At 48.6% G+C, this 12,024-nt stretch overlaps 1 protein-coding gene across 1 annotated transcript; it reads right to left on the reverse strand.

The window, feature by feature from the left end:
• Positions 1-533: 533 nt before the first annotated feature.
• Positions 534-11,715, reverse strand: Rhbdd2 (rhomboid domain containing 2). The gene is made up of 4 exons (XM_055605781.1): positions 11,477-11,715; positions 7,533-7,940; positions 4,917-5,067; positions 534-1,712 (listed from the first exon to the last, which is right to left on the reverse strand). Exons 1-4 carry the CDS (start codon positions 11,652-11,654, stop codon positions 1,367-1,369), a joined length of 1,083 nt encoding a protein of 360 aa, XP_055461756.1. The 5' UTR covers positions 11,655-11,715; the 3' UTR covers positions 534-1,366.
• Positions 11,716-12,024: the final 309 nt, after the last annotated feature.

The following is a 12,024-nucleotide window of genomic DNA, read 5'->3' on the forward strand; positions in this document are numbered from 1 at the left end:
GGTGGAGCCCAGGACCACCTGTATGCTAGGCATTGTGCTTACTCTGCCACTGAGCCACACCTGGAGCCCTGAACTGCTCATGTGAACCAGGCTGACCTTAGAGATCTACCTACACGCCCTGCCTCCCAAGTGCTGGGCTTAAAGGCAGGCACTACTGGCCTTTTATCTTTAGAGACAGAGTCTCACTATGTACTCCGGGATGCCCTGGAACTTGCTACCTAGACCAGGCAGCCTTCAAATTCAAGAGGTCTGCTGTTTTTGTCTCTCAAGTGATGAGATTAAAGGCATGTGCTACTATGCCCAGCTTTTTATTTAAAAAAATTTTTTTTTCAGACAGTCTTACTAACTTGCTGTACCAACTTCTGGGTTGATCAAATTTCTACCTTATCTTTTCCAAGTCAGGTCCTCACTGTGGTCCCGAGCACATACAGACTTGATGTGATCCTGGTCCTCACACCTCTTTGTCACCATGCCCATTGCTGTTGCTCAAGTCACTACCCACCCTGGGCCAAACACAAATAAGTCACACAGCATTGGCAGGGTGGAGGCTGTTTTTTATAGAAAGGTGACATACCAGGGTGGATTACCAGCACATTGCCATGGGGCACCACTGGCAGAAGTCAGGACAGGGATGTTGTGGGGACGACAATGTTACACAGACTGCCCTGTACACAGACACACCAGATACAAGCAAGAACCCACAGGCACTGAGAAGGATGGGTAGGGCTGGCACGTCTCTGGCAGCCAACGACAACCATGTTCAGGACACTGAATCAGGAAGCAAGAGACCCAACAGTGCCTTTGGAGCCTCATGACTGCAGAAACCCCAGCATGTCTTCTCATGTACAGAGGCTGGCCTCAAACCCACTGTGTAGCTGGGGATGACCTTCAACCTCTGATCCAGCCTTGATCATAGCTAAGACATCATGGTGAGACATCCCCATGATGTCTTACTTCCTGCTTCTGAAAGCTAGATCACTAAACTTGACTTTCTAGAGCTGCCTTGAAGGGAAATGACATAGACATAGGGACATTTACTCAACAGAGCTGAATAGAGGTATTCAATAAATATTTTCTTTTTCTTTTTGGTAGAGCTGAAGACCCAGGGTCTTATACCCTACCACAGAGGCCCAGTTCCAGCCATTTTTATTAATTCTGAAATAGAGTCTTGTTACACATATCCTAGGCTGGCCTTGAACTTAATCTAGAGCCCAGGCAGGCCTTGATCTTTTGATCTATTGGCTTCAACCTCCCAAGCACCTGGGATGACAGGCCGGCATGACCTGGCTTCAATAAATATTACTTAAGAAATTCTCAGATAGGACCTTTCTCTGTCCAACATCATGGGAGTCCCCCTGCAAACTAGCTAGGGCATGGTGACCTTGGAAGAATCCTTGGAGCCTGCAGCCCCGGAGCCCAGTGCTCCAGAATACACAGTGCCAGTACAGCTGATGGGGGAGGGAGGCTGCACTCCCTGGGAGGTCCCTGCAGAGGCTGGGAACACACTGGAAGGGCCGGGGTTAGGGCTAAAGTGGTTCTGCATTGAACACAGGCCGGAGGCAGGCTGGTATGGAGGCAGACTAGGCATGTACCCCGAAGGCCAGGAAGCCAGTTTCTGGCCATTGGCATGCTGCATCTGGGTGACAGGATGACTGGGAGTCACATGAGGGTGACAACTCTGTGTGGGGTAGGAGCCAGGTGCAGGGTTCAGCCTAGGAAGGAATAAGAGAGAAGACACTCACTGTTGGCAGGGACAAGGTACAGTGTCATTTCCTGAGATAAAAGGGTGGATGGGGGACTGGAGAGGTGGCTCAGCAGTTAAGGGCGCTGACTGTTTTTCCAAAGGTCCTGAGTTCAATTCCCAGTAACCACATGGTAGCTCACAGCCATCTATTGATGAGATCTGGTATTTTTTTCTGGTGTGCAGGTGTACATGCTGGCAGAATACTGTATACATAATAAACAAATCTTTTTTTTAAAGATTTATTTTTATTTATTATGTATACAATGTTCTATCTCCATGTACACCTGCATGACAGAAGAGGACACCAGATCTCATTATAGATGGTTGTGAGCCACCATGTGGCTGCTGGGAATTGAACTCAGGACCTTTGGAAGAGTATCCAGTGCTCTTAACCTCTGAGCCATCTCTCCAGCCCCTAATAAATAAATATAAAAAAAAAAAAAAAAAAAAAAGAACATGGATGGGGCCATAGGCAGCACTAGGTGAGGAGGAGAAAGGGTGACTTTGTGGGGTGGAAGCCAGGGTCTCACATAGCTCAGACTTCCTCAAATTCTCAGTGTTTCTAAGAATGACCTTGAACTGTGGCTCCTCCTGTTAGTACCTTCAGAACACTGGATTCCAGGCCATGGTGGGGCCTTACAGGCATGAGCCACCGTGCCCGCCTGTACAGTGTCCAGGGACTAATGCATTCGAGGCATGCGTGCACACTCCTTGGAACACAGTCCAAGAATGGAGCCGTGTGAGAAAACTCCAAGAAAACAAGAGTCTTGTGACCTGTTTCTTTAAAACACAGTATTGTTTTTGAAATGTGTTTTGTGTTCCTCCCAGGGGTAGCGAGAGGAGTGAACTTACTTTAGCTTTATTCAAGTGCCTCTATGGAAAAACACATTTTTATTACAACAAACAAAACAGCCAAACTCTAAGCCAAACCAACCTGAACAAGAGCAATCAGTCAAAACAACCCACATGGCTGCGCACTAAAATAAACAGTGTCCTGTCGTAATGCTCTCCGTGACCCTGTGAGGACACCTGAGACATCATGTTCTGTTCTGATGCTAGCTGGTCTTGGCAACCAGCGACCACCAGCCACAAGAGGAACGGAGAAAGAACACAATGGGCTACGCAACTCACATCTGTCCAGGACCAGACCTGGCACCAGTGACACAGCTTCCCCGTGGGCAAGTAGAATTTTTTTCTGTGTTTTTAAAAAAATATTATTTTTTTTATGTATGTAAGTATACTATTTTCATGCGCACCAGAAGAGGGAATCAGATCATATAACAGATGGTTGTTAGCCATTATGTGGGTGCTGGGAATTGAACTCAGGACTTCTGGAAGAGCAGCCAGTGTTCTTAACCACTGAGCCATCTCTCTAGCCCCTTCTGTTCTTGAGGGCAGCTCCTTTCACCAGAAGTATGTGAGCTGGGGCTTATGAACCACTCTATTGCTGTCACACAGGGGACCTGTTGAGGGAGAAGTCTATAGCTCTAAAGCCTACCAAGTTGCTAGGAGAATCCTGCACACCAGGCACACTTTCTACCACTGAGCCACACCCCAGCCCTTGGCTTCTTTAGATGTGGTGAGCTGAGGTAGGGTTTCACTAAGTAGCTCAGGCTTGCCTCCAGCTTCAAATCCTCCTGCCTCAGCAGGACCATGCCGTGCTTTTTCCCTTTGCTTTAAACATTGCTCAAAAAGAGCCTGGAAATATGGCTTAGTTGGTAAAGCGCTTGCCCAATGTGCACAAGGCCCTAGGCTCCACCTCTGGGCCCTCATACATTGGACATGGGGGCACATGCCTGTGATCCCCAGCACTGAGGTGGAGGCAGCAGCAGTTCAGGCTCATTTTGGCTACATAGCTATTGAGGAAGGGTAGGGCTGCTTGAGACCCTGTCTCAAAATAAACAAAACAGCCCAAACCAAATTATTCCAGTTCAACAATGCTTGCTGCAGACATTGGGAACAGAGGGAAAACACACCCCACCGCCTAGAGAGGGCAGAAAAGACCAGTGCAGGGCTCATTTCTCAGCACGGGCCCCCTCTGGCAGCACAGTAGGGAAGTGCTGGAACTCTACAGTCCCGGAGGGGACACAGTGGATATAACACAAGCAGCAGAGGAAGTATGGAAAAGAGAACTTGTGGGCCGGAGACCCTAGGTCACTCCAGGCTCTTCCCTGGACCCTGTGTTACCTGGGAACACTTGTTCTCTTGGGCCTCTCTTATAAAGAATGTGTGAGGCCCATATGCTCTGGCGGCTTGCCCAGCAGTTTTTTAACAGCAAACAAGCCCAGACTGGAAAAAAAAAAAAGTCATCCTCACCTGCTCTCATAGGGGAGCCAAGAAACTCTCCTGTCAGGTCTCTCTTGCCCTGTCACCTACTGAGCAGACTGTCTAAGCATGGCTAACTGTCACAGCCCAGCGCTACCTGCAGTGTTTGCTGACTGAACAGTGTTTAAGAATATTACCTAGCCACAAATCACTCAGAATTACATGCAAGTGTCTTTGGCCACTCATACTTGGTTTCTTTTCACACAGGGCAGAAGATACATGTGCACAAATTTTCTTCCCTTATTTGCAGTGCTGGAATCCAGGGCCTCCTGTGAATTAGGTAAGTGCTCTACCACTGAGCCACACCCCAACCCCATCACTGGGGGATTCTAGGCAGGGGCTCTACAATGATCTACAGCCCCTCACTGGGGAATTCTAGGCAGGGGCTCTACCACTGAGCCACACCCCAGCCCCTCACTGGGGGATTCCAGGCAGGTGCTCTGCACTGAGCCATATCCTAGCCCCTCACTGGGGGATTCTAGGCAGGGGCACTATGCTGAACAGAACTACAACCCTTAGCTGCACATAGCTGAGAAGCTGTGTACCCCCTCCTTTATTCTCCAAGGTGAATCAGCCACAGCTTTTACTGGCTTTGCAGTTGCTCTTGGAAATGAGACTGAGAGCTGGCTGTGGGGATTATACCTACAGCCTGGCATCTGAGAGGAACAGACAGGAGCCTCCTGAGTTCAAAGCCAACCCTGGCTTTCTATGATACCGACTCACAAATCCAACGGTGGGCGTTAGCACAGTGGCAGAGCACCCAACTAGTGTGGGGAAGGTCATGGGTCCTACCCCCAGCACTGAAACCAATCATGCAATCAAGAAGGCGAGGGAATCCATCACTTACTTCCGGCTCTGGGCTGCTCTTCTTTCAGCAGAAGAACCTGAGATGTACTTGAACAGGGGAATCCTCCTCATGATGCTGAAGGGGAACTTCTGATCAAGTTTCAGGGCTACTCGCTCAGAGAGGTCAAGGGAGTAGCAGTAGGTGAGGCCATCTGAGGTGGGTGTATTAAGCAAAATTGAAGGCAACAGGACAGAGGGAGGCAGCTGATGAGCCCTATGTGGACTTGGCTTCTAGGCTTTATGTGTCAGTCTCTGCAGAGAGCTGAACCATTTCTTCAAAAGGAACAATGCAATGTGTGGTGTGTGTTAGAATTCTCACATACCCCCTGAGCCTTCCAACCACAAGACAGTCATACTATAATGCAGAGACTCCTGGACTTTTGCTCCAAATCAAAGGAGTTTTGATTTGTGTGTGTGACTGAACAAACTTCAAATGGCCTTTTGTTGAGCATGGAGGGAGACATATGTAGCCTAGTCTGGTCTCAAACTTACAAGCCTCTGAGCCAGATGTGGTGGTGCACACCTGTAATCCCAGCACTTGAGGAAGCAGAGCCAGGTGGATCTCTGTGAGTTTGAGGCCAGCCTGGCCTACAAGGCAAGTCCAGGACAGCCAAGACTACACAAAGAAACTCTGTCTTAAACAAAACAATGCTCCCCCCCCCCAAACCCTTACAACCTTCCTACCTCAAATCCTCAGTGCTGGGATTAGAGGCATACACACCACGGCAAGTTTCAACGCTGCTTCTCCATTGGTCACCATCTTTTTTGGTCCATCACTGCCTGCACAGCTACAAAGGTACAACCTGTTTCATATACCCTTCAATAAATATTAATTACACTTACTCTATTCTGTGTGTACATGCACACGGGTGTTAGTGTGCCAGTGTGTGTGTGAGTGTATGAGGGGCTTTGGAGAACAACTTTATGAATTTGGAATCATGAGGTCTCAGGATCGAGCTCCTGGCAGCAGTCATTTTTCCCCGCTGGCCACCTTACTAGCCGTTCAGTAAATACTGCGCATCTCTTCTATGCCTGCACCACGGGGTGCACACAGACTGATTATTCCTTATGCAAGACTTCACATCAGGTACCCCAGGTCTTACAGTTACTTGAATGCTTCGTAGACAAAATCCACAGGTTTCACCTCAGCAGCCTGAGGTAATTTTACACAGATTTCGGGTCCACCTATATTCTTACTTCAATTTAGAGAGTCAGGCCAAGAGCAGTATGTTCCATCTGTCGTGTTCACGCTCAAGATTTTCAGACTTTGAAGCCTTCTGGAACTCAGAGTCCTCATTAGGAAGGCTCAACCCCTAACTGCCAGTAAGAGCAGTGCTGTCAGGGAGCTCAGGATGGCCGGGCTGACACAGCAGAGGGCCTAGGTTGGGCACCAGCCCTGCCGAAAATGGACAATGAAAATATCAGGCTGCAATCCCAGCTACTCCAGAGGCAAGCCGGGTGTGGTGCACACACCGACACCTCTAATCTGGGAGGGTGGAGGTGGGGAGATCTCTGAATCTGAGGCCAGCCTGGTCTACATAGTGAGTTCTAGGATAGCCAGAATACATAGTGAGACCCTGTCTCAAGAACCTTCTGAGGCCAGGAGATCTAAAGACGGCTCCACAGTGAAGAGTGCAAAGTGCTCTTCCAATTCAGTTCCCAGCACCCACATGGCGACTCACCACCATCTGAACTCCATTCCAGGGAACCCGATACCGTCTTCCGGCCTCGAGGGCCAGCAAGCAGGTGCACAAATATTTTTAAAATAAATAATTTAAAAAAGTGGGCACAAGGAATTTGTAATTGGGGTGTGGTACCAGGTGTAGCTAGCCTAGGCCTTATAACAAGAACCTGTTACAACACCTCTCCCTCTGAGGAAAAAACAAAAAAACAGAGCTGGGATGTAGCTCAGAGGTAGAGTGCCTGTCAATCATGCACAATGCTCTGGGCCGATACCATTAATTCAGCAAAAATAGAACAAAACATCAAAAAGCCAAGGTCTGTTTCTTAACCCTTCCGTGAAAGTCCCCAGATGACGGTGTCTCAGATTCGTCCCATGATCCCCTGTGTGAGTGCCTGTGTGTGGAGGCCAGTGGCCAACCCTGGGTGTTGACCCTTGGGAACTGCTTGATCTGGAATTCACCACACTAGGCCAGGCTAGCAGGCCAGTGAGCCTTAGAGGCTTACCAGTCTTCACCTCCACAGGGCAGGGGTTAGGGTGTAAGTCAAAAGTCAAACGGCTCTGAATGTGTCCTCAAGCTTTCTCGAAGGCTTTATTGAGGCAGCCATATGCCTAGCCCTCTTCCAATGAGACCTCACACTATAGTTAGATGAGTAGATTACACCTCAGTTGGCAAGAAGAAAAAAGGCTGGTACAGTTTAGCTCAAATTGCTAACTGGCTGTGCTGAGCTGGCCTGGCCAGGCAACCATACTTGAATTTTCCAGATGAGTTCTGGGCCAGAGAGCTGACCAAGGCTTTGGGGTTTTCCAAGCTGGAGCCAAAGCTCAGGCTGTTTGTGTAGGAGCCCAAGACCGTGTACCCGACACCCCACGCTCTCCAGGTGGGTTTTCCCTCTGGTGCAGCTTTAGTCTGCAGTTCCCTAACAGGAAGGATACATGATAGGCCGATCAAAAGACCAGAGACGTTACTCAGGAAGGAGGTCTGAGGAATGAGCCAGGAGGCGCCCAGAAGCAGCCAAGGCACGAGGATGGAAGGCACCACCACACCGAACACCAGGGCCCGTTTCATCCGAGAGCGGACGGAGGTGACTCCCAGCATGGCGAAAGCTACAGGAGTGAAGCCTCTGGCGTCCTCCACCTCACCCAGCTTAGACAATGACGACACTGACTCAAATGAGAGGTAAACGATGGCAGAGAAGAGGGTAAAGAGCAAGGTGAAGAAGCAATGGCGGACGGTGCCCACGGCCCTCTCGAAGTTGCCAGCAAAGCGGCAGATGATGATGGCGCCACAGAGCAGGGAGACCGGATTCTCGTAGACGAAGATGTAGGTCACCAGCCTGTAAACTGAAAGAGGGTTCAGGTCAGGAGTCCAAGGCAGGGCTCATTCGACAGGTTCCACGCCAGCAGGGAGGGAGAAGCTGAAGCTGGGCTGTGGCTCAGTTGGTAGGGTACTTGGCTAGCACATACAAAGCCCTGGGTTCCATTATTAGCACCATTGGCACCTCACACAGGAAGTGGTGGTACACACCTATGACGCCAGCATTCAGGAGTAGAGAAAGATCAGAAGGTCATTCTCTGCTACACTGTGAGTTTGAAGCCAGCTTGAACTACCTGGGCTCCTGTCTCAAAATTAAAAAAACAAAAATGCAACAGCAAAGTGAGAATTGTGCCCATGACTCAAGGCATAAGTATATAATATAGTCTCCATTCCTTCCTGGCTGGAGCTGGAAGGCTGGAACTGTCAAGACCAGTTCCCATGATCCAAAGCTTAGGAATATAATGACGTCTCCATTCTTTCCCAGCTCTTAGGCAGAGGTTATCAAGACTGATTTCTATGTGTGAAAAGGGTAATTTGAAAACTGGAGTGGATTTCTGAACTTGTCAAATGCTTTATAACACTATTTTAGGTTTTCTTTTAAAGATTTATTTCTATTTTTGTGTATCCATAGATGTCACTTGTATGTAGGTGCCTGAGGAGGCCAGAGGAGGATGCTGGCTGCCCTGGAGCTGGAGGCATAGGCAGTTGTGAGCTGCCCCAGGCAGAGTGCTAGGAACAAGACTTGGAACTCTGCAAAAGCAGCAAGTTCTCTTAACTGCTAAGCCAGCTCTCCAGCCCTTTTTCAGATTTGATACTGACCGATCTCGCTGGGCAGTCTGAGGGTAGTAAATTAACTGTAAGAGCTTCAGGGTAGACTGGGTGGGCATCACGTAACACTGTGCGCACGCCCATCTCCTCGGCTGTAATTCTGGCCTCTCCTTCTACAGAGGCTGTTGGTGGGGGGACGACCATGAATTACTTTGTGGCTTATGAGGACTATAAAGTTATCCTTAATAATGTTATTAGAATATTGTTAGAATAATATTAGAAGTTAAGAGTGCTTTTTCAGCTTTACTGGTGCAGCCATAAGATGCAAAGAAAAGTCCTTTTCTCTCTCTCCATTGAGACAAGGTTTCACCACTGTTTGGTCTATAAATTCCTATGTAGACCAGGCTGGCTCCTGTTATCTGAGGGCTGGGATTATAAGTGCAAGTCACCACTTTTTTTTTTTGAGACAAAGTTTTGATCCTTATTCTAGGCTGGCCAGATCTTCCTGCCTCAGACTTACTGAGCGCTGAGACGGCAGGTGTTTGTCATCCTCTTTGGTTTATACTTTTATTTTTTTTCTAAATACAAATTGTTGCTAACATGCATAATTCTTTAAAAATCACATATTTATTTATTTGTGGGAGTGCATGTTGGTGACACCACACCCCATGGAGTTCAGAGGGAAACACACAGGAGTGAGTTCTACCATGTGGGTCTCAGGGATCAAACTCCAGTTCTTGTGATTGGTGGCCAGTGACTTTACCTGCTGAGCCACTTTATAAGGCTCTCTCTAATGTGCTTTTGTTTGTTTGCTTGAGGCAGGGTCTCACCAAGTAGATCTTCTTGCCTCTGCCTGCCTCTGCCTGTCCAGTGCTAGGATCAAAGGCATACATCACCACACGAGGTTCTCTGATGTACTTATCTATTTCTGTGGGCTGAGAGAGACCTTAGGATGAAAGAGCGAGACTGATGAAGTGATGGTGTCATTCTTATGAGTGTAAGACTACCTGGGCTCAGTTAAATCCAAGGTCCATATCCTCATAGCTTTAATTTCCTCATTAAAAAAATAGACTTGGGGGGCTGGAGTGATGGCTCAGAGGTTAAGAATACTTGCTGTTCTTCCAAAAGTCCTGAGTTCAATTCCCAGCAACCACATGGTGGCTCATAACCATCTATAGTAAGATTTGGTTTACAGGTAGAATGTTGTATAAATAATAAATAACTCTTAAAAAAAATAGACTTGAGGCCCTTCAACAGCCCCTTTATGTAACCATATCTCTACCTGTTCATGAGTTCTACATTCAGACAAATAGGGTTAAGTAAGCATAGTGGTACACTGTGTCCTAGTACTCAGGAGGCTGAGGCAGGAGGATTGTGGGCTTGAGGCCAGCCTGGGCTACGTAATGAGTTCTGGCCATTCTGATCTAAATAAATAGCAAGACCCTGTTTCAAAGGAAACAAAGAGGGTGCGTGCCTCACCTGGACTGGCATTTTGGTGACTGTAAGACCTGCTGCATGTATCCAACACACGGGGAGAAAGTTTCAGCTGTAAGCAGGAGACCATAACCTTGTCAGACTATTTCCCGAAGCCTTCATTATTTGCTGGATACGTCCCAAATTGAAAGTTTAAAAGTAAATATGAAAAGATTCTACAAGTAACTCTCTAAGATTTAGGGAGCTGATGAGATGACTCAACGGATAAAGAGGTTTGCTGCCAAGCCCCAAGACCTGAGTTTGATTCCCAGGATCCACATGGGAGAAGGAAAGACTCCCATCAAGTTGTCCTCTGACCTCCACATATGCATACAAATAAATGACTTGCATATAAATAACTCACATATGTATATATCTATCTATATAAAGATGTCAGGATATATACCCAAAGCCGCAGTTCTAAAACATCATACATCTCCAGCTGGGGTTGCTGGAGAGATGGCTCTGAGGTTAAGAGCACTGTCTGCTCTCCCTGAGATCCCGAGTTCAATTCCCAGCAACCACATGGTGGCTCATAACCATCTATAAGGAGATCTGATGCCCTCTTCTGGCATGCACGTGTACATGCAGACAGAGCATTCATACATAAACAAATATTTTTTTAAAACGCTATCTCATTATTATAATGTATTAGCCCTGTGGTTCTTTGTATTCAGCCTCAGTTTCTGGTAAACAGGCAATTTAATATGGCCTGTCATGAAATCGCCGTGAGAATTACAGGAAATAAATGCACAGGCCTCGGTTGCATTAGGAGCAACCGGGATTTCCCAGGAAGGAATGAGGAAGAAACAAAGACTAGGAATCCTGTCCTTACAAAAGGATGATTACAGACTTACTGGTCTGAGAAACTTCTATCCCCCGAGAAAACATACACTTTACCAGGGGCGCCTACCACAAGCTAGGATTAAGAGTCGGGATTAAGGTAAAAAATTCTAGACCCAAGAGGAAAAGCCATTCACAGAGGTGACAACAGACGAAGTTCAACTGTCACGCGGAAAGTGAGGGACATTTGGTTTGTTCCTCTGGGGCGCAGGCCGTCAGCGGGCGCGGTCTGTGTTTATAAAGCGGGAGAGGTGCAGGAAGGGTGTTCACCCTCGAGCTCAAAGAATGCATGGACCTGGGGTAAGGAAGGAATTGACGGAAACGATGTGATGAGGCTTTGGGCAAGACATGCTGGAGCTCCAAGTGGGTTGAAATGAGATAGGCACGGAGGCCGGGGTTGGCTGGCGGTGAGGCTGGACTCAAGGATGGGGCGTCCCGGGATGAGGAAGCACGCCATCCCCGCCCAGCCCCTGCTCACCTTGCCAGTTGCGCAGGGCCTCGGAGCGCAGAGACAACTCCGAGGGCGCCAGAGGCTGCTGCAGCAGGAACAGGCGGGGACCCGACACCAGCAACGAGAGCAGGGCGGTGAAGAACGTGGCGGAAGGCACCTCGGGACACGAGCACCAGAAGCGACTCGCGGGCCCCGGGGCCGCCATGGCCACGGCACCTTCCCGCGCGGCGCCTCGGCACTCTCCGCCTGCCTCGGCAATTTCCGCCTTCCTGCGGCGGTCTCCCCTGGCAACAGCGGAAGGCTGGCCTCTCAAGCCCCGCCCTATGGAGGAAGGCCCAATCCCGTGGAGCCACTAGGCCAAAGGCGGCCGGGAGTTGTAGTTCCAGCTCACCCACCGGGGCTGCGCAGGTTGCTTTCCTAGAAATACTCTTGTCCAGGCTCCAGCCTCTATGTCGCTCTTGTTTTTTTCTTTAATTTAACTACATATGTTTATTTGTTTAAGTGTGGGCTAGGGGCATGTGCTTGCATGTATGTGGAGGACAGACAGCTTAAGGGAGTTGGTTGTCTCCTTCCTG

Source organism: Psammomys obesus, unplaced genomic scaffold (genome assembly GCF_907164565.1).
Source record: "Psammomys obesus unplaced genomic scaffold, mPsaObe1.curated_primary_1811, whole genome shotgun sequence".
NCBI classification, from domain to species: Eukaryota; Metazoa; Chordata; class Mammalia; order Rodentia; family Muridae; genus Psammomys; species Psammomys obesus.